Genomic DNA, 24,113 nt, shown 5'->3' on the forward strand with positions numbered 1-24,113 from the left:
GTTTAAGTTAATTCTCGATATATATGTTCCTATTACCATTTTCTTGTTTTGGGTTTGTTATTGTAGGTCTTTTCCTTCTCTTGTGTTTCTGGCCTGGAGAAATTCCTTTAGCATTATGTTGTAAAGCTGGTTTGGTGGTGCTGAATTCTCTTAACTTTCGCTTGTCTGTAAAGCTTTTGATTTCTCCATCAAATCTGAATGAGATCCTTGCTGGGCAGAGTAATCTTGGTTGTAGGTTTTTATGTTTCATCACTTTAAATAGGTCCTGCCACTCCCTTCTGGCTTGCAGAGCTTCTGCTGAAAGATCAGCTGTTAACCTTATGGGGATTCCCTTGTATGGTATTTGTTGTTTTTCCCTTGCTGCTTTCAATATTTTTCTTTGTATTTAATTTTTGATAGTTTGATTAATATGTGTCTTGTCTTGTTTCTCTTTGGGTTTATCCTGTATGGTACTCTCTGTGCTTCCTGGACTTGATTGACAATTTCCTTTCCCATGTTAGGGAGGTTTTCGACTATAATCTCTTCAAATATTTTCTCAGACCCTTTCTTTTACTCTTCTTCTGGGACCCCTATAATTCAAATGTTGGTGCGTTTAATGTTGTCCCAGAGTCTCGGAGACTGTCCTCCATTCTTTTTCTTCTTTTTTCTTTATTCTTCACCCTGGCAGTTATTTCCACCATTTTATCTTCCACCTCACTTATGCATTCTTCTGTCTCAGTTATTGTGTTATTGATACCTTCTAGAGTATTTTTAATTTCAGTAATTGTGTTGTTCCTCACTGTTTGCTCTTTAGTTGTTCTAGATCCTTGTTAAATGTTTCCTGTATTTTCTCCACTCTGTTTCCATGATTTTGGATCATCTTTATTATCATTACTCTGAATTCTTTTGCAGGTAGGTTGCCTATTTCATCTTCATTTATTTGGTCTTGTAGGTTTTTACCTTGCTCCTTCATCTGTTACAAATTTTTTTGTCATTTCATTTTTTTTTTTTTTTGATGGGTGGTACTGTATTCCTTTCTACTGCTTGTTTGGCCTGAGACGTCCAGCACTGGAGTTTGCAGGCAGTTGGATAGAGCCGGGTCTTGGTGCTGAGATGAGGACCTCCATGAGGCCTCACTCTGATATTCCCTGGGGTCTGAGTTTCTCTGTTAGTCCAGCAGTTTGGACTCGGAGCTCCCACCACAGGAGCTCGGGCCCAACCTCTGGCCTGGGAACCAAGATCCTGCAAGCTTCCTGGCATGGTTAAAAAAAAAAAACAAAAAAAGGGAGAACGAAAGAAAAAAAGGACCAGTGCAATATCAAAGAATAAAAATAAAATAAAATTAGAAAGATAAAAGATACATCAGGAAAAATAAAACTGTAATTGAAACAACTGCAACAAGGTAAAATAAAACCACAACAGAAAAAAGGAAAAAAATAAAATAAAAAAGGTGTGTGTGTGGGGGTGGGGAACAAGCCAAAAGGAGAGATCACTAACAAAGTAAAAAGAATAAAATAAAATTAGAAAAACAAGAGATTTATTAGGAAAAATAAAAAAAGTATCAACAACAATGAATCAACAAGGGAAAACAGAACCCCAGTCTAAAAGAAGAAAAAATAAAGAAAAAAAAAAAAACCTTGGCTATGGGTGGGGAATTTAAGCAGGGGGTGGGGTTTAAGGTGGGGCGGGACCTAGGCAGGTTGGGGGTGACCTTTGAGTGTGGGGCCAGGCCTCTGCTTAGGACCTGTTCAGAATGGGAGGGGAGAGGCAGTGCATGGAAAGGAGGGCCTCTGGAGTGTGGAGTTCTGAGTTTGGAGGTAGGGCCCTGGATGAGGGTGTGTGGGTGGGGTTTAGACCCAACAGGCTCCCCGGAGCCTAAGTGGACAGGGAAAGCGCTGGCCCCATTCCTTTCCATTTCTTCACACGCCTCCCCCACAGTCTCCACCAGGGTCTCCCCTGTCGACCTTGGACCCCTAACCATGGGTGGGTCCCGCTGGGTGTAGGAACTCCTCCCCTCCCCCAGCCAGCCCTCAGGGTGCCAGTCCTGGAGGTCCGGCCTTTAATTTTGCTCCCCCTTCCCTCCCTCCCATTCCCTCAGGACCCATGTGGCTGGAGGGAGTCTAGGTGGGCAGAGGATCAGGCTTGGGATCTTAGCAGGTTCCTGGGGGTCCAAGTGGGCAGGGGAAACCTGGCCATGCTCCCTTTTGATCCTCTGCCCTCCCAGTGGTTCCCGAATTTCCCCCTGCAGGCATGGGATCCCTTCCCCTCCCCCAGTCGCCCCTCAGGGGCACTAGTCCAATCCCGCCTCCACTTCTCCTCCTCCTGCACTCCCCCCACGCCCCACATCCTACCCGGACACTGGGGGTTCCTCCCATCCCTTTAGGTGTCTGTGGTCCCCCACTGGTGCCTGGTAGGTGCCCTAGTTGTGAGGAGACACGAATTCCACGTCCTCCTAGTACGCCGTCTTGACTCCACTCAGTCAATGAGCTTTTTCATGAGAACCTCCACCTCGTAATTTTTTTTAATTAGCACATACTGCAGTAATAATACTATTAATTATCATATGTGTCAGCTTAACCTTATTGTAAGTTTTATTTTATTACAAATATGAACTCTACATACATACTGAGTGTTTAGTGCAATAGACTCTGATTAGTTAGACTGGGATCAATCCTAGCCATTAACATGTTTTAAAAGCTCTCCAGATGATTGTACTGTGTACCCAGGGTTGAGATCCACTGGATTAAAGATCTTTGTTCTGTGGTGGTATCTTGTTGAAGGGCACTGGTTCGGAGGTAGGAACAGAAATATCAGCATCCTCTTAGTCTGGGAATTTTTTCTGCTCTGTGCACTTACTTTAAGCTGACTTCTAGGGTGTTCTGCCCAACTCTACCTAAATAAAGATATGAATAATCTTAACCTCACAGTAAAGTTTTTAAAATCCAGTGCAAATATTGTTTTATGGATGGAAAGTGATTGTGCCTGCAGTTATCTGCACCTAAATTAGAGTGTATTTTTAATTTCTGGTTCTAGTATCCTGTGTACTAGTTTTGACTTGTATTAGTTAGCATAGCTTGTATTCTATTCACTCCCCAAATATCTTGTTAAATTGTTTTAATGTAAAGAAAAGGAAAATTTGATGCCCCTGATTTTGTCTAATTAGGAGCAAGATGGACTGTCTGGCTTTGATAGAGCTTGTATGTGCCTAGTTACATTCTAGGTATTTGACAGAAATAAGACCATGCTATATAGTACCTACCCTGATGTTGAAAAGACATACAGAAAAAATATATAGAACAAGAAGGTAAAAATTGCCTCCAGCCTTATTTTATAGCATTGGAATGTGGAAGTTATCCATTGATGTGGTACTAAATAAGACACGGCAACCTCACAAGTCTAAAGGGGTCATGCAGCTAAATTAGCTTGAAACTCCTGAGGAAAAGGAGATAGATGTTAAAATCTGGTACTGAAACCAAGTTTAACACCTGCACAGTTGCGCACCTTTCAAAAATCTTGGGAAGGCACAAAATACAGCAAACAAAACTTGCCATTACCTTACACCCTCGGTTTAAGTAGATAAGGGAGAGATCATGGGAGAAAGAAATAATAGAATAGAATAGGAAAGGAAATAGGGATTGTAGAAGAGTTTTTGCCACCTAGTACACCCCCAATAAATATTGGTTGAGTAAATGAATGAAATGAGAGAGGAACATTTGGAAAATAATTTGGGCTGAGGCAAAAATTTCTTCTGGGAACGGCCTGTTGCTGTACTGAAGCCAGCGTTGAAATTATCGGTGTGCTCATTTAGCCAGGACATATTTTCATCGCTGATGCAGTTATTGCCAAAGAGGGAAAAAAAGGAGAAAGAGCTTATCATGAAAAGAGAGGAGAGTTCTTTCTCCTCTTTTCTTTATTCCCCATGTTTCATTATACCTCTTGCATTCTTAAAAAATATGACCTAAAATTCTAAAGGAAACCTGGCCTTTCAAAGCTCATCTGAATTTTATTTGGACTACTAAGGCTTCCACGCCTGTACCAGAAAATTAACCTGCTTAAGTTAACTTAGGAAATGTTTCTTTGTCTTCTGCTTGGTTTGCCTCTATTATTTCAGCTCCATTCCAATCAATCCTATTAGTGAAATGGATTAAAAGCTATCTATTGTCTCTGGTAACTTGCTTGGAAATTTTACTTTTTATACACTGGATCAATCACTAACTTTAAGGTTTTAAAGTGGTTCTGATATTTAATTTTATAAAAAACCTTACTGAGGTATAATTTTCATAACATAAAATTCACCCATTAAAGTATACAGCTCAGTTAATTTTAGCAGATTATGCGGGTGTGCAGCCATTGTCACAATCCATTTTGGAATGCTTTCATCACCCTAAAAATTCCCTGGTGTCCTTTTTTCAGTCAATCTTCACTCCATTCCCAGCCTCAGGCAACCATGGATTGCAAAATGATCTGCTTTCTGTAGCTATCATTTTCTATAGCCTTTTGTAGCAACTTATTCTGAATGGATCAGAATATCTGATACTTATTTTAAATTTAAAGACCAAGTTTACCTTATTAAAATAGCCAAGAACAACTAAATTAAGTGACTCTTGTATTTCACTACAAACAGAAGCCAAATAAGTTAATTAGAAGAATTTTCTGAATCAGGTGCTAAGACTTTATCGTATGCCTCATTTGCTTTGCTGAATTGCAGTTTACTCTCTTTTAGATACCTTGTTTAGTTTTGAGCTATGCATTACATATTAACTCTTCAAGATATATGGATCAATGTTCTTTTCAACTTCAGACTTTATTCTATAGTCTATACTGTTATGACATTTTTCTCCAGGATGACAAGTATTCTTGTGTGTGCAAAGGGAAAGAAAACAGAGATACCCGATGAGGCCTCGAACATTTGCAGGTAGATGATTGGATGGAAGATGGATTGATGACTTCCATATATTTAGGTCTTAAGAAAGTGGTTTCTATCATAAGTTCTCAGGGTGTAGAGAATTAATAAGTTGCATATATTTGAAGCAGAATTTCACTCTTTGTGTGTTTTTATTTAACAGAAGGAATGTGAAACAGGTTCTAACAGGGAATAAAGCCTTACAATGGACTAAGTCCTATGTTTTACCAGAGTTTCCTTATGATGTCAAATGCATGTTAGCAGAACAGAAGTGTCCTGATCACAGCATGAGGATACGGATTATTGAATTTCTCCAGGCTGACATGACGAAGTATCTGGAAGGCTCGCTGTGAGTAATAACAGGGCAGACTTGCTGCTTCGGTAGAGGGTGTGTTTTCAGAGTAGACTTGAATTCCTTTGGAACCGATTCTCTTCAGATTTTGCATGACATATTGGTAGTAAGTCCAACGTTGCCCAATATTTGAATGTCTACATTGTCATATAGAGCGATTTGAAGAAAAGTGAATGTAATTTAGACTCATCTTATGAGGAGGAACGTGGGCTTCTTAAACTGAAAAATATCCTCCCTGTCGCACCGAACAGGTACCCGACCACCCAGCAGTATAACGACGTGGTCAACGCCCTGCTGCAGGCCCACCCTTTCCTGGATGAGGACGGCTGTGGCTTTGTAAGTGACAATGTGGAGCCCTTCTGTTTCTCTCAACATTTCTTAAAATAAGAACCTTGTATTGTCCAGTAATCTCATGCCTCTTTCCCCTTTCCTCAGTCTCTTTCTGTCTGTTTATCTGGGTCTATCTGTTTCTCTTTCTCTGTCAGTTTCTCTGACTGTGTCTGGTCTCTCTCTGATTCTGTTCCTTTGGCTGTCTCTTCTGTCTCTTGCTGTCAGTCCCTGTTTTGTTCTAAGTTTTGGTCTTTCTTTCTATCTCTCTCTATCCCCTCTAGCTCTGTTCTTTTTGATGACTTCTCTGTGTCTCTCTGTGTTCCTTTGTCTTCTTTAAAAAAAAAAAACCACACTTTATTTTTTAGAGCAGTTTTAGGTACACAGCAAAATTGAGTGAAAGGTACAGAGATTTCCCATCTCCCTCCTGACCCACACATGCCAGCCTCTCCCATTATCAACATCCCCAACCAGAGGGGTACATTTGTTACAGTAGATGAACCTATACTGACACATCGTTATTACCCAAAGTCTATAGGTTACGTTAAGTTTCACTCTTGGTGTAGTACATTCTATGCCATTAGACAAATGTGTCCATCATTATTGTATCATGTATATCTATACTATTTTCACTGCTCTAAAAATCCGCTGTGTGCCACCTGTTCATCCCTCCTCATCCTTCTTCATCTTCTTTCTCTATGTCATCATCGTTCTGTCTCTCTCTGAAAGCTGTTTGGAAGCTCATGTGTAAAGATGAGTCTCTAGGAAGGATCTTTAAGAGATGCGATGCGTGTAAAGAGAAGGCTGTGACTGCACCTACATCCGTGCTTTCATCAATAAATTGGTTCTTGCCTTTGTTTAGACCCAGTGGAGAAGTGGTCTGCTTTTGAGGTCTTGACTTGCAGCCTCACCTGGCCCTCTCACATCTCTGCTGTTCTGACAAAAACGGATCCTGGAGGTGTTCTGGGGCAGCAGTTCTCAACTCGGGTGCACATCAGGATCCCCAGAGATTCTGGTTTAGTTGTTCTGGAGAAGAGACCCTGGCACCTTAAAGTTCCCCAGATGATTCCGATGTGCAGTCAGGGCTGGGAAACACTGCTCTAGAGGTTTCAATACAAGCTTTGTTCTCTGGGTCTGCAAGTCTCTTGGCTTTAAAAGCCTGGGATATCCATTGCCCAACAATGTGAGTATGCTTAACTCTACTGAACTGTACACTTAAAAATAGTTAAGATGGTTAAAAACATTGAGTGTATTGTGACACTGGAACTATGTGATTTAAGGGACAATTGTGGGGAATTATAGCTTTGTGTACATAAGATTTGCTGTCTATTAGTCCTTATATCTCTATGTGCTGTATGCGCATACATTGGTAGTCTTATCTAAATAAGATAGATGTCTTTTGCATCTTATTATAGCAGATATCTCTGAGAAAAGTTTTTTGCTGTACTTTCTTGAAGACATAGTGTGTGTCTTCAAGACACACTGTGTGTGTGTGTGTGTGTGTGTGTGTGTGTGTGAGAGAGCACGCACACAGCAAGGAAGCATTTGGTCATTTTTAGGACTAACTTTATTCTCAACTTTTTTTAATTGAAGTATAGTTGATTTATAATATTGTGTTAGTTTCAGATGTATAGCAAAGTGATTCAGTTATATTTATATGTATATATATATTTTACACATTATTTTCCACCATAGGTTATTACAAGATACTGATATTCTCAACTTTTTATTTCAAAAGTTTTCAAATCTACACAGGAGTTGAAAGGCTGCTGCAGTGAACAGCCATATACCCTTTATGTAGCTCAAGGTTTCTTAGTCTGGGCAGTATTGCGTTTTGGGTGGATACTTCTTTGTGGTGTGGGCTGTCCTCTGCCTTGTAGGGTACTTAGCAGCATCCCTGGCACTCACTAAGTGTGAATAGTACCCCTTCACCCAAACTGATGTAACAACCAACCATGTCTCCAAACATTGCCAAATGTATCCTGGGCGGGGGGCAGAATCTCCGATGATTGAAAATCACTGACCTAGATTCACTAGGTATTACCATTTTGCCACATTTACTTTTCCTTTCTCATATGTATTTGTTTGTTTTGACTGAGCATCTGAAAACAGCAAGTCACAGTTGCCACTCCTAAATCCCCCAGCATATATCTTATAAGGATAAGGACAATCTCCTACCTAACCACAATACCATTTTTATACCAAAAGAATTAACAATAATTGCATAATATCATATACAATCCATATCCCTGTTTCTTCAATTATTGAAACAAAGTTTTAAAATGGATTTTTGGCTATAGCATCTAATCAAAGATTATGCATTCCATGTAGTTACTATGTCTCTTTAATTTCTTAGTGTCTCTAGGATAGTTTCCTAACTTTTTTCTGGACAAGCCTAGTCCAGTTGCCTTGTACGATGATTCACATTTTGGGTTTGTCTAAATATTTCCTAATGATTATATTTGGGTTTACAATGTTAGGGGAAGATCTGCTGGTGATATGTGGACTTTTCACATACCGTTCAGGAGGCCATAACTTCAGGGTTGTGTTTTATTTCAGAGTGACTGGAGGAGAGCTGTGTCTATGTAGCTCTTTCCACACCCCCTCTAGCTGGAAAAGCATGGAGAAGAAGGATAGCTGTTCAATGACGAAAAGATTTTCTATTGTGGCATCTGTGTCAGGAACTCCCTGTGCCACGCAGGTAGCAGATGCTCAGGGCGCACCCCTTGATCGAGTGCTCATGTAGACCACTGCATTGACTGGCCCTTTTTTTGTTCCTATCCGATACTTGCTAAGGAGAGAAGGGAGAGGCTGGAAAGAAGACATTGGCGATTTAAAACTGTCCTAGCAGTTGATTGCTGTGACACCTCCCAACAAATCCGCAGGTGTAGAAACCCTTAAGAGCTGTGGGAAACATGAGGGGGAAAAAATGTATTTGTACTAGCTCAGATTTCAGGGCTAAGTAAAACACAAGCCATCCATTATTTCTGTGCTGTTGTAAAACAGCAGTGGCATTGTCCAGACCCACAAGCCTGTGGGAGGTGAGGAAGCATCTCTGACTCATACATACCCAGGCGCTTAATTGGGGCCGAAGCTGCCTTGCCAACCCCCAAGCCCCAGTACTCCTCACCAGGGCTGCCAAGGGTTTTATGAGCAGCACTTTAGCTTACAAATGTCTTCCATGAAGTAGCTCTTCGTTTGAGTCTCCCCCTAAGCCAGTGCGGTTGATAGGACTAATCTTCTTATTCCACTATAGTTAAAGAAACTAAGGCTGAGGGATTACTTGTTGAAGATTTCTTAGCTAATACGTACTGGAGCTAGTCCAGGATCCTGGGTCTTTCCAACTTAGGTCCCAGTGCTTTCTCAGGGGCAGGGAATAGCTCTTATTGAGACTTAAACCGAGGAACCGGGAATGACAAAATCTAAGTGCCAGACACTGGACTAACATGATCTCAGTGGCATTCCCATTTGCCTGAGCTCTTAAGATATGCCCAAAGTCACCCAGTGACTTAACCCATCTAGTGGCCAAGACTAGGAGGCAAATATGGGCCTGTGTAGCTACAAATGGCCATTTCTTTCCCTGCACCCACTCTTGGGCCTATTCAAGTGCATGGCATTGCAGGGAAGATGAGGGGCTGAAAAGAAGCCTTGAGGCTCGGGTTTGGCCACTCCTCACACAGTGAAATACTTAGCAAGCAAGTCCAAGACTCAGAGTCTTGCTTCTAGTCTGTTGCTCAGCACCTGGATCCATGTACTTCACAGAGGACAGACACAAGGCATCTAGTGTTTATAGTTTCCAAGATGCACCAAGCACGGTGCTGGGTTTGGTGAGCAAAGTAGACTCAAGACCTTCTTCATGTGCTCGCAGCCTAGGAGAAGGAAAGAATGGAAGGAAGGAAGAAAGGAAGGGGGAATTTGAATAGAGGAAGAATGAAAAGAACAAAAAAGAAAAGAAACAAAATTGTCACATAGATGAGGGTAAACTACCAGTGTGATAAGTGTTGACAAGGAAAGGTGAGCCTGAAAACCAAGGGAAGTGAACTGTTAGGGAGGCTGTAAGGGAGTGATGGCTGAGCTGAGATCTGGAAACAGAGCAAGCTTTACCTAGATACCAGCAGGGTAGGCGAGGAGAGGGACAGAGCTTTTCAGGCCAAAACCAAAGGCCCAGCAGAGGGAGAGAGTGTCAGCAGTGTTGGTGTGTTGAGGAAGAAGCCCAGGTGTGTCCCCAAGTTGTTAAACATGTCTCTGGTCTTCCAAGCTGTCCACATGCCAGACAGATTCTCCCAGAGCACAGTCTGACCATCCACACTTCCCACTCAATGTGGCCTAAGAGGACTTCCTAACCCAGCTCTGCAGCCACTTTCTACAAAGCTTTAAAGGATACAGACATCTGGGCTCCTCTCAGACCTGCTGAAGCAGAATCTCTAGAGTCTGGGTAAGCAGCATCAGCATCGCCCCTCGGGAACTTGGAAGAAATGCAGATCCTCAGCCCTGCCCCTGACCTACTGAATTAGAGGCTCTGAGGGTAGGACCCAGCAACCTGTGTTTTAACAGATCCTCCAAGAATTGTGATTCAGGCGGAAGTTTGAGAACCATTGCTCTGGAAGAGAACATCTCTGTCCACAGAGAGGGGTTTGAAAGGATCTGGTTCCAGATTACCTTGAAGCTCTTTTTGGGGTAACCATGCCCTTCAGGATGGGGCTGACTTCTCTCTTTCCTGCATCTTCTACCCTTCCGCATCTTGAGCTCTCTGTTCCCGCCATGCGCAGCTCTTGGCAGTTCCCCAAATGGCACCGTCTCCTCCTCTCCTCTGTTGCACAGGTTGCGTGTCAGTCCACACATGCATGAGCCAGTATCCGTTCTTTTCTAGAATCCAACAGGAAAGTGGAGTGCATTGTGGAGACACTAAAGTGGAAGGTATCCAATTTTAGGAATTAGGAAATCTAGACCCAAGAGCTAGTATATTTAGCTATATGACATTGTATATAACTACACACATACACACATACACATATATAGCTAGGTACTATACAAAATATCAATATATGTATATATTTATAGTGTTATCACAAGATTATTGTGAGGATAAATAGAAGAATAGATATATTATTTCTATTACTGTAATGGGAAAATAATTTCAAGCCCAAAGGTGGTAGACAAAGATTTTGTTTATATAGGATTATTCCAATCTCTTTGAAAATTAACTGCCCTGTTTTATAATTTTACACAGTTTTTATGGAAACGAGCCCTCAAAGATCATTTTAAATATGTTCGAAGACCCATAGAAGATGATGAACAAGTGATGAGAAATAAGTGTAAATTTGGACACCGAAGAGGCCAGACAAGGAAATCTCTCGCTGATATAAGATTTGATGAAATTAAAATTGTCCAGATAAAAGTAAGATTGAATCTTTAATTGTTCTGACAATGTATTGGTTGGTCGATGATTAAGGGATAATAAATACTAGCATTTAAAAGAATTAAAATAAAATATCCTTGTGAAAATTTGAGGTGTGGGTCAGAAACCAAAAAAAAAAAAATCTGTTTTGTTTTTGTGAATGAGAATATTTCCAAAAGAGGACTTCCAAAAACGGAGCAGAGAGTGTTATTGAACATCGCAAGTTTATTCTTTCACAATCTTCAAAAAACCTGGAGAAACCCTAAAGTTCTGGATCTTCGAATAATTTCTTTTCCTCTCATCCTAAAATGTATCCTGTATTCTTGCTGTTCTTATTGCTACAGAAAGTGTTTTTGATACTCATATTGTAGGGGTCAAGTTGCTTCTGGTTTCAAGGTTTCAGGGTGGAAGCTAATCCACATGCATGGGTCCAAAACCCCATACTGTTCTCGCTGTGTACAGAGGCGGCCATGAGGAGCTACAGGCAAAGGGCCCCAGGCAGGGCCTGGAGATTCCTCCCTCTGCAGTGGGTTTGCTGTACATACTGTTCACGTGGGTCCTAATTATCTGAAATTCTATAAATATTCCTTATCTACCTCACAGTCCCCAAGTGTTCTCAGAAACAAAAATATCCCCTGCTAATAAAGTAGATTGAGCTCCTTAGGAAGGCTGTCCAAACTATCAAGTTATAGAAGCTAAATCTCATGTCCTCCCCAAAATCTATTTTCACATCAATCGAACATGAATATGTAAATATAATTTTTCACTACAGACACATTTATGTTAGTGAATGTACTTGGTGTAGATATTCTATTTTCTTCTTCAGCTGGTATAGTTATTTGATATTAATAGAGCAACCTGTCAGATCATCTCAATTTTATTATCACTGCTTACAAGCACCAGGGGACGGGAATATTTTTTAACATATTTTGTAAACCGTTCATCCCAACATTAGAAGTAAGAAAAATTTTAGATGAAGGAGTATTTTGAAATACCTTATTGGGACATCCCTGGTGGTCCAGTGGCTAAGACTCCACACTCCAGTGCAGGGGGCCCGGGTTCAATCCCTGGTCAAGGAACTAGATCCCACATGCCGCAGATAAGAGTTCGCATGCTGCAACTAAAAGATCCAAATAAATACATAAAAAGAAATACCTTATTATAGTTTTTTTATATAATTTTATATATAATTACAAAATCAAAGAGATTTTCAATGACAGCCAGTTAAGATAATATAATTTTATGTCTGCTCTTTGATGAAAAGACAAGACAGATGAAAGTTACCTAAATTTAGTGTAATTTTATAGAAACTTCAGCTGCAATATTCCAATTATAAACTAAAATCATGATAAGATAGAATTACGTTCATTTTAAAATATGTTTTATATTCTTAAGATAAAAAGCCACTTTGTAAAGGAACATAATTATATTGTGCATATTTTCAAAATATGTGATTTTCCATATACTACAAATGGAGTTCCTTTATAAATGAATTAAAATTTTACAAATTCAGTTTTCTTTCTTTCCCACCACATCCCACCAAAATTGATGCACGTCCCACCAAAATTCATTGGAATGGATGAATGGTAAAATCGGAAAAGTAGCACTTATCCCCAGCAAGGGTGAGCCCAGGGGGTCACAGGCCACCCTGAGGGACACAGGCTAAATGGCAGCTCCTCTCCTATGTTGACACAGCATCACTGACCCAGTTTGTACAATCATCTTTCCGTTCTTTCTCAAAAGCACCTCAATTCTTCATGTAACTACACCTTTTGTTGTTCCTATCTTGGAGTCTCGCAGACGTGCCAGAATTCTAAATTAAATCCTACTAAGGCCCATGCAGGGGTCTTTGCTACAAAAAGAACAGGGATTGAATGTACCAGGGCCCAAGATGAGTTAAGTTGCAACAGAATTTAGTTTTGACCTTCCTGCCAACTGGGGCAAAAAGAGGTCCTTGTTCACATCTGAAGAGGCAACATTTTTCCTGCCAAGCAAATCTAATTCGTAAGGATTTACTTTCCTCCCTCTTACAAATGGAGCTACAAATTGCTGATTCTTTTAAACACTGTAGCATCCCTGTTTATGACCTCATGTTCTGTAAAGCCAAAAGCTTTACAGGATGGAGAAAATTTTACACTAGAATATTACATTACAGTGTGTTTCTGTGTTTTGTACCCTCCATGGTGATTAAGCAAATGGAAAAACACTAAGAAGAGTAGAGGGACAAATCCATTGAATATACCACTTATCTCATGGGATTTTAGACTTCAGATGAATTGCCTAAATTATTTTGGGCTTCATTTTGAATTTCTGATAGCTCCTTTTTAATGTCTTTATGATTTCTGAAAATTAAAGATAGTTGGATTAAGATACACTGTGACAACTTTCACATCTTTTAAAATTTCTTGACTGGGCACAGCATTTCCATAATATAGAAAAAGAGTTATCTCCTGTGCTGTAGAGGTGGAAAATATTGATGCAGGCAAGAAGCCAGGAGGCAGGCCGTTCCCTCAAAGGCAGGGAAGTGGGTTTGGCTAAACTGGAGGAAGGTTTTGGGAAGGAGTAAGGGAGAGGAAGAGATTTTTCATTTGTTTTGTTTCTGTTGTTTGTCCTTTGGTGGTTGGAAGGAATTTACCAAAGAACTGATGGTAGATGCCTCAGCGAAGGACAGTGTGTTTCTTAGTCCTGTCACGTGGGCTTCTGCAGATAACCAAGCAGCTGCAGAATTTGTGTGAGTTTGAGCCTAGGTCACAGATCTTTTGTCCCCAACCCTCCTCCTCCCTCAATCTCCAAGGTCAGCGTGGCACTGCTTAAACTGTGCTACAAAACCCAAAGCTTCATCAGCATCAAAGCATCCACCCGTGAGTCTTAAAAATGCCTGGGTTCCTCATATTCTGCTCTTAAAAAAACTTATAACCATGGTATGCAGATGGCTATACTTGTCAGAATACCAGACTGTTTCTGGATCAGTCCTACAAAATACTGGTTTTAAATGCAATGTTTAAAAATCTTTTGCCAACCTCACGGCCTCATGTCACTGCTGCTTGTAAATCATGCTGTCAAATGCAACATAAGTGACATTGCTTCTTATGCATCTGACTTTTAGCTTTAGGTCCAAGCAACTTGTAGCCCTGTGAATTGATAAATCTGTTTCCTTTGCTTAATTGCCTTTTATTATACTTCTTCTAGTATTTATAAATGGAGACATAATTAGATTCTCAAAACAGAATTAACTGAGTAATTTCTTTTTTATTGAAGTATAGTTAGTTGATTTACAGTGTTTCAGGTGTACAGCAAAATGATTGTTATATATATATATACACACATATATATATGTTCTTTTTCAGTTTCTTTTCCATTATAGTTTATTACAAGCTATTGAATATAGTTCCCTGTGCTATACAGTAGGTCCTTGTTTACCTATTTTATATATAGTAGTGTGTATTTGTTAAACTCCTAATTTATACCTCCCCCACCCCCTTTCCCCTTTGGTAACCATAAGTTTGTTTTCTCTATCTGTGAGTCTATTTCTGTCTTGTTAATAAGTTCATTTGTATCTTAACTGAGTAATTTCTTAAGTTGCTGAAAACATTGTCCTGTTTAAATGATGAAGACACACTGGTTTTAAAAGCTTACAGGAATTGTATGGAGCTGCATGCAGAGTAGTGGAATTAACTTTGTACTGTATTATTTTTGTGCAAAACTTCAGGTGTTAAAGTTGAGTGAATCAAACGCCTCACCTCATGGCACATTACTGTCATTGTTCTGTGCCAGGCCTTTCTCTTGTTCTATTCGCTTTTTTTTTGTGTGGTACGTGGGCCTCTCACTGTTGTGGCCTCTCCCGTTGCGGAGCACAGGCTCCGGACGCGCAGGCTCAGCGGCCATGGCTCACGGGCCCAGCCGCTCCGCGGCATGTGGGATCCTCCCGGACCGGGGCACGAACCCATGTCCCCTGCATCGTCAGGCGGACTCTCAACCACTGCGCCACCAGGGAAGCCCTATTCACTTCTTTTTGTGCTCGTTCTTCTCTGCCCTCTTCCCCACCTCTGCTCTTGAGCAATCCTTCTATTGTGTTTCATCTGTATCTTTTTGTTTGTAAGGTGTTCTAAAATGTGTACTATGATTTTGGGTTTATACATATTTGACCCAGTGAAAATGGTACTCTGTACCTCATTCGTGTTTCACTTTTTCACCGACACTCTTTAAGACTCATTCATGTTACTATGTATATTTCTAGCCCATGATTGTAACGATTATTACAAGCCCTTGCCTCAAGCCCCTCAACGGATTGTACTGCAGAGAACGCCATTATACCTGTCTGGTTATGGACTCACCTGTGTGTTATTCCTTTGGCTTGTCCACCAAGAAGTGGAACTGATGGGGCAGAGGGCACGCATGTAGTTAATCTGACCAATTACTTCCTAGAATGATTTTGTTAGTCTCACTCCCATAATACTGCATATCCTTGTCTTCCTGCCATTGCTTGGCACTAGCCAGCCTTGTGAGTTTTGCCAAGTCTAATAGGTATAAAGTGCAATCTGATTCTTGTGATTGCATTTCCCTTGATAACTAATGAGTCTGAGCATCTCTTCATGTGTTTGTTAGACTTTTGAGTTTCTTCTTTTAGAAAATTACCTCTTTAGATCCATTGCCCAGTTTTTAATGGGTTGGCATCTTTTTCTTGTTAATTTGTAGGAAGCAGTCCTTCCCATGCCCTGAGTCACAGAGATATTCTCCTACTCTTTCTCTTATTAAGTTTATAGTTTGCATTTTCATGTTTAGATCTTTAAGTCATCTGGAGTCTGTCTTTGTATATGCTATTAAGTAAGGCTATCCATAGGGTGAGTTGCTCTTACAACACCAGTTACTAAACAATCAATCCATCCTTTTTTGATTTGTTTAACGTGGTACTTTTATTGTATGTTAAGTTCCCCCAAAAGACTTGGGTGTGTTCTGGGCACTGTCCCTTATTCCACTGGTCTCTCAGTCTACTCTTATGCCATTGTCACATTACATTTGATTACTTAGTATCAGTTAGCACTTAGTGTACAGACATTTCTGGGGTGGTTCACCCTCATTTTCTGGAATAAGGGGAAGGACAGGGGGTCCTTGTCTCAAGAACCAACCCTGGGACTCCTTTGTAGCACCTGCCTTCTCATAGGAGAACTAGAGCCTGGCCTAGGGGTGCTGAGCTCAGGTGGGAGGGTAGGACCAAAGGAAGGTTCTGAGCATCTGCCAGGGCAAGGAGCACCAGGATAAGCTCTGTCTTGCCCTTGTGGAGAGCCTGCTGTGGCAGGATGGAGATGGCCTGGGGAGGCATCCTGCTCCTGTCATCCTGACCCTGGGGTGGGGTGGGGATGGCAGCCGGTTGACATAGGGCCCTGGACCCCGATCTTCACACTCACCCAGCCTCATGCACATCATTTCTCGGAAATCTCTCCATCCAGAGGATTCCTTGGTGGTCCCTTTGGGCCTCTGCTAACTCCTAATTTATCCCTCCCCCGCTCCATGCCCCATTTGAAACATCAGGATGCAAACATACTTTGAAATGCCGAAACTCGTCTTTAATGCTTTTTGACTAATGCACGCATTTTCTTTTCTTAAGTTATTGAGGTTTCTTTCATCCAGTAGAGGCTTCGACTTACTACCGTAAACTTTTCACTCTTGGGATATAAGCTGACTTTAATAATAGTCATTGCTTCTTTCAAATTTTTCGGATAAAAACCTGGCTTGAATCTTTCATGTGTCCAGTCCTTCACATTTATGCCTGAACTTTTCATCCACTTTGAAAAGATTCTCCTCTGTCTTTATGGAGTAGGTTAACTCTGACATGGGTTTTTGGTGAGCATTTATTTTGGTTTCTTGAAGCAGTACAGGAAGGACTTTGAATTTTCCACAGGGGCTTTTGCTTTTCTCTCTTTCTTTTTTTTTTTTTTTCTCCTAATTGCAATGAAGTTCTCTCAGTTTTTAATGTGATCTTTAAGTGCACAGATTATTTTATCTTTATCAGTTAATGTAGTCTACATTTTGGTTTTTGTGAAGAGTTTTAAGTAAGTAATTTAATCCTATCAATCAGTTTCTTCAAAATACCTTTTGATATCATCTTCTTGGAGGTTTTCATTTCATGCATGATTTATTACATCCAGCTTCAAGTTCTTACAATCCATGTCTTCTCCAGGAATAGCAGTCACTCTAGTCTTCCAGTTCCTTGTTTACCATCTGTTTAGTGGCTCTATTCATTATTGAAAGTGACATATTAAAATCTCCAGCTACTATTATTACTGAATTGTCTCTTTCTCCCTTCCATTCTATCAGTTTTTGCCACATGACTTTGGGGATGCCGTTGCTAGGTGTATATAAGTTTATAAGTGTTATATCTTCCTAATGGATTGGCCCTCTTCCCATTATAAAATATCTTCCTTTGTCTCTAGGAACAATTTTTGTCTTAAAATTTATTTTGTTGCATATTAGTATAGCTGTTCTGTCTCTCGGTTACTGCTTACTGGTATATCTTTTCCCATCTTTTTACTTTCAATCTACTTAATGTCTTTGAATCTAAAGTGTGTCTCTAGTAGACAGTATATATTTAGATCATTTTTTTAAAATCCATTTTGTCAGTTATCTAATGTGATTACTGGTAAGTTAGGATTTATGTCTGCTATTTGTTTTCTATATGTCAACTTTTTCTTGTTACTTTATTCCTTAATTACTGCCTTGTTTTGTGTTAAGTAAATATTTTCTAGTGTATTAATTTAATTTCCCTATTGTTTCTTTTAGTAAATAAACATTCATAGTTATTTCCTTAGTGGTGGCCCTGGGGATTACAACTAACATCTTGATTTATAATAATCTAGTTTGGATTAATATCCATTTAATTATAACAGCATATAAAAACTTTGCCCCTGTATAACTACACTTGTCTTCCTTTTATACCCTGTATGCCCATCAACACAGAATTTATAACTCTTGCTTCATGCAATTGTTTTTAAAACAAGATGGGAGAAAGAAGGAGTTACAACCTGAAAATACATTGATACTGTCTTTTGTACTTACCTATGTAGTGACCTTTACCAGTGCTCTGTTTTTTTCTTGTGGATTTGAGTTACAGTCAACGTTCTTCCATTTTAGCTTGAAAGACCATCTTTAGCATCTCTGGTAGGGCAGATCTGCTAGTGATCAATCCTCTCACTTTTTATTTATCTGCGAATGTCTTAAATCTCTCCTTCATATTTGAAGGATTTATTGCTAGACATAGAATTCATCTAGGGAATTGATTGCTGGTTTGAGAATTGGGTGTTCCAGTGTTCAATTATTATGGTTTTGGCTATAGCTACCAGAAAACCCTGTCTGAAATTGGCTAAAACTATAAGGAGAGCTATGCTCTCCTATAGTAAGAAACGCAGAGGTGGATATGGTTGCTGCTAACCAATTTCATGAGCTTATCTTCTCCAGACAATCAGCATGTTGGTACATCTCCACTCCCTTGAAGTGAGATGTGGCCATGAGACTGACTGATCGATGGAATGTGAGAAGTGTCAAGCGCATCGAAGATCCAGTATGCAGTGCCCCATCTTTCCCCTTTCCTTTGCAATGATGACTGATATTCTAGATGGTGGAGCCAGTTTCTTGGGTGAAGAGGATGAGAAGCTGGGCCCCGAGAGGGACGTTCACGTGAGTGATAAACGTCTGTTGCTCTGACGTTCGGGGGTTTTTAGATAGAGCAGCAGCATCTTGCCTGTCCTGAGTAATACCAGCGGCTCCAAGTACAGCACGTCAGGCTTTGGATCCACACCTCAGTGATTCTCCTGTTCCAGGGCAGGCTTCATCAAGTGATGGAGTATTACGGACTTTTCTCAGAGTCTGAAACATGAAGAAAACACAATATTTTGCCCGATTCTGATGTGAAATATCTTATCAAACATATACTGGGAATGTTGCAGCAGTTTCTGTAGAGGGGTTAATTTATGCTTTTTTTTTAAACTTATGCTATATCTAGGACAGGAACACAGGGATTTAATAAGTGATTGTGGGGTGTCCTTGCATCCAAAGTCCTCCAGACTTTTGTTAAATAAATAAATAGATAAAAAAATAAACAAACTGCCGGGTGTTAAATTACTAACACTATACTTATACAGTAGCCCCCCGCCCCCAACATCCACAGTTTCACTTTCTGGGGTTTCAGTTACCTTCAGTCGACTGTGTTCTGAAAATATTAAATGGAAAGTTCTAGAAATATAAGTTTTAAGTTGAGAGACCACATTCACATAACTTGTATTACAGTGTATTGTTATAATTGTTCTGTTTTATTATTGCTGTTGTTAATCTCTTACTGTGCCTAATTGATAAATTAAACTTTATCATAGGTACGTATTAAGGGAAAAACATAGTATATATAAGGTTCGGTGCCATCTGTGGTTTCAGGCTTCCACTGGGGCTCTTGGAACGTATCCCCTGCAGATAAATAGGGGGCTACTGTAATTCATTTCTCTCTTAAAACATTTCTTTTCCTACTTATTGGGTATATATGTACCCAGTGACTTTGAAAATCATGAAACAGTTTTGTGTGTTAGCTTTCTTTGGCTTACAGATACAATGGAATTGAAAGTCATGCAAAAGCTGCTTAGTCAATGCTAAGGACGTAACACTAGGTTTCTTTTAATTTCTTTTAGGGCATTTACTGTTTGTTTCTTACTGCACCTGACATAATGATTTATTGTATAAATACTAATCATTTTTGCAGCCTTTTCCACAGATGTTTCTCTCATGGTGCAAAACTGAGCAAGAAGCAAAAGTTGAAGAAAAATGTTCACAGTTAATTGCATTCTGGATATAATGCAATTACTGCCATCAGCAGGTGGCACATTTGCTAATACTGTGAAGTTTTACAAGTCAGCCCTGCACTTGGAAACACGGGGCAAAGTCAAAGCAGTTTCCCTGCTGATTGACTAAGACACGTGACTGAATGTTAAGGAAAGAGACTGTTCAAGTTACACAGGGAAACATCGTTTCCGATGACAATAGAAGTGGAAACAGGGATGACTGGAATTTGGTATGAAGAAAACTCTAGCATCTAACACAGCACTGTTCAATAAAAATATAATACAAACCACAGATATAATTTAAGGTTTCCTAGTTAGCCACATTAAAAAACGTAAAAAGAAGCAGGCGGAATTATAACATTAAGAGTATAGCTTACTTAACCCAGTATTATCATTTCAACATGTAATCATTATGAAAAATTGTTAATGAGATGTTTTACATTCTTTCTTTGCATCCTAAGTCTTTGAAATTCAGTGTTGCCAGCACACATCTTAATTTGGTCTAGCCACAGTTCAAATGCTCCATAGCCATATGTGGCTAGTGGCTTTTAGACCGGATAACTCAGATAAATACCCCCTTAGAGGAATTAGAGGGTTAAATGACACTCTCTGGGGAACACCATAGTTAGCAGGGAGCATGACCAGTTACTAATGTCAAACCCATGTTGCATTTCTGGGGTAGATCCAAGTTAGTTGTTCCTTGTTCCTAATATTTGCAACTTTGTTCATGAATGAGATTGACCTGTAATTATCCTCTCTCATACAGTTCTTTCAGGTTTGGGAATCAATGTCGTAGACATAGAGGCTTCATAGAATGGGTTGGAATTCTTCATAGATTTTCTTTTTTTTTTCGACTCCTTGAAAAAATTCGCGTAAATTTGGTATGCCCTCGGTTTTGAAAGTTTAGTAGAATTTGTCTATGAAAACTTCAGGTCTTGGTATTTTCTTTGTGGAAAGACTTTTGTCTTCTAATTAAATTTATGTAAGGTTCTAGGAATTTCTTTTTAGTCTGTTTGTACATTTTTCTAGGAATTTGTTCACTTGGTCTATGTCTTGCTAATCATCCTATGTTCATAGATAGTGGATCTACCTGACGCTTTCCTAAAATGCTTGTAAAAGGCTTGATATAGGAGCCTTTTAGGCTCTTTACCATTTTTCCATCTTTTACAGGTAACATCTGCTCACATTCTGGTCAGCTAGACAGTTTGTCAACTTGTTGATTCAAGTGTAGTTCAGCCAAATGTCCGCTCAACTAACTTTTCTAGAAAGATTATTTTCTTGTCTTCTCAAAGCCTGTTGATTATCTTAGATTTTTTTAAAAAAATACATTTATTTATTTATTTATTTTTGGCTGCATTGGGTCTTGCTGCACGTGGGCTTTCTCTAGCCGCGGTGAGCTGGGGCTACTCTTCATTGCGTGCATGGGCTTCTCATTGCGGTGGCTTCTCTTGTTGTGGAGCACGGGCTCTAGGTGCACGGGCTTCAGTAGTTGTGGCTCGTGGGCAGTAGGTGCGACTGTGCCACCAGGGGAGTCCCTACCTTAGATTTTTAATGAGAATATGTGAGGTACTTTCAGCCACCCCACCCCATCCAGTGTACCCAAATGCATAGCGAATATAATTGACAGCTTCATGATTCAGCATCACAAAATACCCACCATAATTATTTTGAATTTGGATTATATGGCATGGTACTGCAGCCCTAAAAAAGCATTTAAGAAGGAAAAATACAAGCAATAACAATAACAGAAACTTAATTTAAAACCTTTTATCTCTGCTTAATATTTTGTCTTCTAAAATTTAAATGCATAGGAATAAATGACATTTCTATTCAGTGTGAACATCCTGGGTAATCTAGGTTTCCACGTAAAAAGGTATGTAGGAAATGAAATAACTCTTAGATCTGTCAAGAGAACAGATTATGGGACTTCCCTGGTGGTGCAGTGGTTAAGAATCCACCTGCCAATGCAGGGGACACGGGTTCGAGCCCTGGTCTGGGAAGATCCCACATGCCGCGGAGCAACTAAGCCCGTGCACCACAACTACTGAGCCTGCGCTCTAGAGCTCGCGAGCCACAACTGCTGAAGCCCGTGTGCCACAACTACTGAAGCCCGTGCACGTAGAAGCCAGTGGTCCGCAGCAAGAGAAGCCACCGCAATGAGAAGCCCACCCACCGCAACAAAGAGTAGCCCCTGCTCTCAGCAACTAGAGAAAACCCGTGTGCAGCAGCAAAGACCCAATGCAGCCAAAAATTAAATAAATGAATAAATAAAAATTTTAAAAAAGAGAACAGATTCTAATTCCAGAGTCAGTAATTAACTCTTTGATTTGTTCACAGCATCAAAGACATTTGTTAACCACATTCAAAGCCAAGCATAATGCTACATAGTAGTGCTCACCACATGAGTGAATCGTTGAGTGTGTCATAACAGCCCACAATTCAGGTTTTCATGAAGCATTAAACTGCCACTTGAAACATATTAATATTTTGAAAATATTTTGTAGGAGGAAGCTGTTGGTTTAGATTATGATGTAGATGAACATATTAACTGGTTCCAGCAAGAATATGTGAAAACAGAAAAGGACTGGCGTGAGATTGATGAGAGGATGAGCCGGACTTTGGAAATAAGGAGAAAGTTGATGGGCAGCAGGACACCTCTCAAGGACATTCTTAAAATGTTTCCTTTCCTGAAGTGCCCCTATCAGGTATTTTTATTTGCTTATAATAGTCTGATTATAATGTCCAAACTGATTTTTGTCTCTTTCCTCTTGGAGTGGTAGCAGGACTATGCGGCAAGATGGTGCTTACGAATCTCAGGAGAGCGCGCGAGGCCCAAGGGGTACGACTAGGACCATTTGGAAGAAATTTCTGGAATCATTTTCTGATAACACACACTGGCTGCCTTCAGCTTTGAAGAGTTCTCCATCACGGGACACATTGTGGAGGCAGGGGCACCACTACTTCGGGGTATTTTGACAGTGAGCAACATTTTCCCTTTGCATGCATTTAGACAAGATAGTTTATGAGATAACTGTTAGCATGCAACATCACTCAAAATCTATTTCCTTTATGATCCCAAATCATTTCATAAAGTGGTCTTAAAATATACAAAGTTTATGGGTAAATCAGACACCCTGCCATTTAGTTTATTTAAGGTGGACATTAAAGGGTCCTGTTACAATTTTAGTGTAATTTTGGCTGTAGTATATAATGAAAGACTCTTCAGTGTTTTTATCTGAGAATACATTTCATGGAGGAATTCTGTAGGTGCAGTCAACCAAACTGGAAATGAAAAGTTTTACAGGCTTTTCTTCTTCCAAAAGAAACTGAAATAAGCATTTGCCTACATGCTTTATTTTAATAATAATGTCTATAGCAAACATCTGAGTGTTTGCTACATAGCAGCTATGTTCTCAGGGCTTTATTTACATGGATTATTTTATTTAATTTTTTCTCAGCAACCCTACCTTATTTATTGCTTGCTTTCTCCTTAATCTTTGGGTTGCTAGGAACAGTAATATACAGTAGCCTCTAGCTGTTAGAAGAGTATGCCAGATTGACACACGTACAAAATATACTTTTAAAGCGAAAAACTGTTAAACTGATAGCCTATAAAGTCTTTAAATGTAAGGAGCATGTTCTGAACATTGTAGTAGTTCCCAAAGTGCCTAGCAGAGTACTGTGTGTAAAATACAAATGAAGTATTGATTTTTTTGAATGCTGGATGAGTTAGTAGATGGTTGGTGTCTTAGTCCAATCTAGCTGCTGTAAACAAAAATACCATTGACTGAGTAGCTTATAAACAATTGAAATTTATTTCTCCCAGTTCTGGAGTCGGGGAAGTTCAAGATCAAGGTACCTTCAGATTTAGTGTCTGGTGAGAGTCCACTTTCTGGTTCATGGATGGTGCTTCTTAGCTGTAACTTCATATGGCTGAAGGGCAAGCTAGCTCTCTGGGGGCTTTTGTATAAGGGCACTAACCCCATTTATGAGGACTCTGCCCTCATGACCTAAGCACCTCCCAAAGACCTCATCACCTAATACCATCACACTGCTAGGTTTCAACATATGAATTTGGTGGGGGACACAAACATTTGGTGGGGACACAAACCAAGGGGACTCTTGGTCCCCTTCATGTATTTTCCCCATTCCCCACTTACAACAGTGGTTGGTAAGGCTGCTCTGGTCACTGATGTTGCAACCTTTGAGGTTTTCACTGGACTGCAGCCTACAAAGTTTTAGTGGTTAAACCAGATGAGCTATGGTTCAGTGGCCTCTCAAAGAACTATAATTGATAGTAAATCTGGGGTTCATTATAGCTCTAATGAAGAGTAG

At 40.0% G+C, this 24,113-nt stretch overlaps 1 protein-coding gene across 1 annotated transcript in view; it reads left to right on the forward strand.

The window, feature by feature from the left end:
- SAMD3 (sterile alpha motif domain containing 3) overlaps positions 1 to 24,113 on the forward strand; it is a 45,174-nt gene that overhangs the window by 15,061 nt on the left and 6,000 nt on the right. The window contains exons 4-7 of the mRNA XM_024759115.1: positions 5,046 to 5,231; positions 5,486 to 5,570; positions 10,792 to 10,959; positions 22,283 to 22,483. Coding sequence (XP_024614883.1) covers positions 5,046 to 5,231; positions 5,486 to 5,570; positions 10,792 to 10,959; positions 22,283 to 22,483 — 640 coding nt within the window. The remainder of the gene's footprint in view (positions 1 to 5,045; positions 5,232 to 5,485; positions 5,571 to 10,791; positions 10,960 to 22,282; positions 22,484 to 24,113) is intronic.

Source organism: Neophocaena asiaeorientalis, unplaced genomic scaffold (genome assembly GCF_003031525.2).
Source record: "Neophocaena asiaeorientalis asiaeorientalis breed wild unplaced genomic scaffold, Neophocaena_asiaeorientalis_V1.1 scaffold5, whole genome shotgun sequence".
In the NCBI taxonomy this organism is placed as follows: Eukaryota; Metazoa; Chordata; class Mammalia; order Artiodactyla; family Phocoenidae; genus Neophocaena; species Neophocaena asiaeorientalis.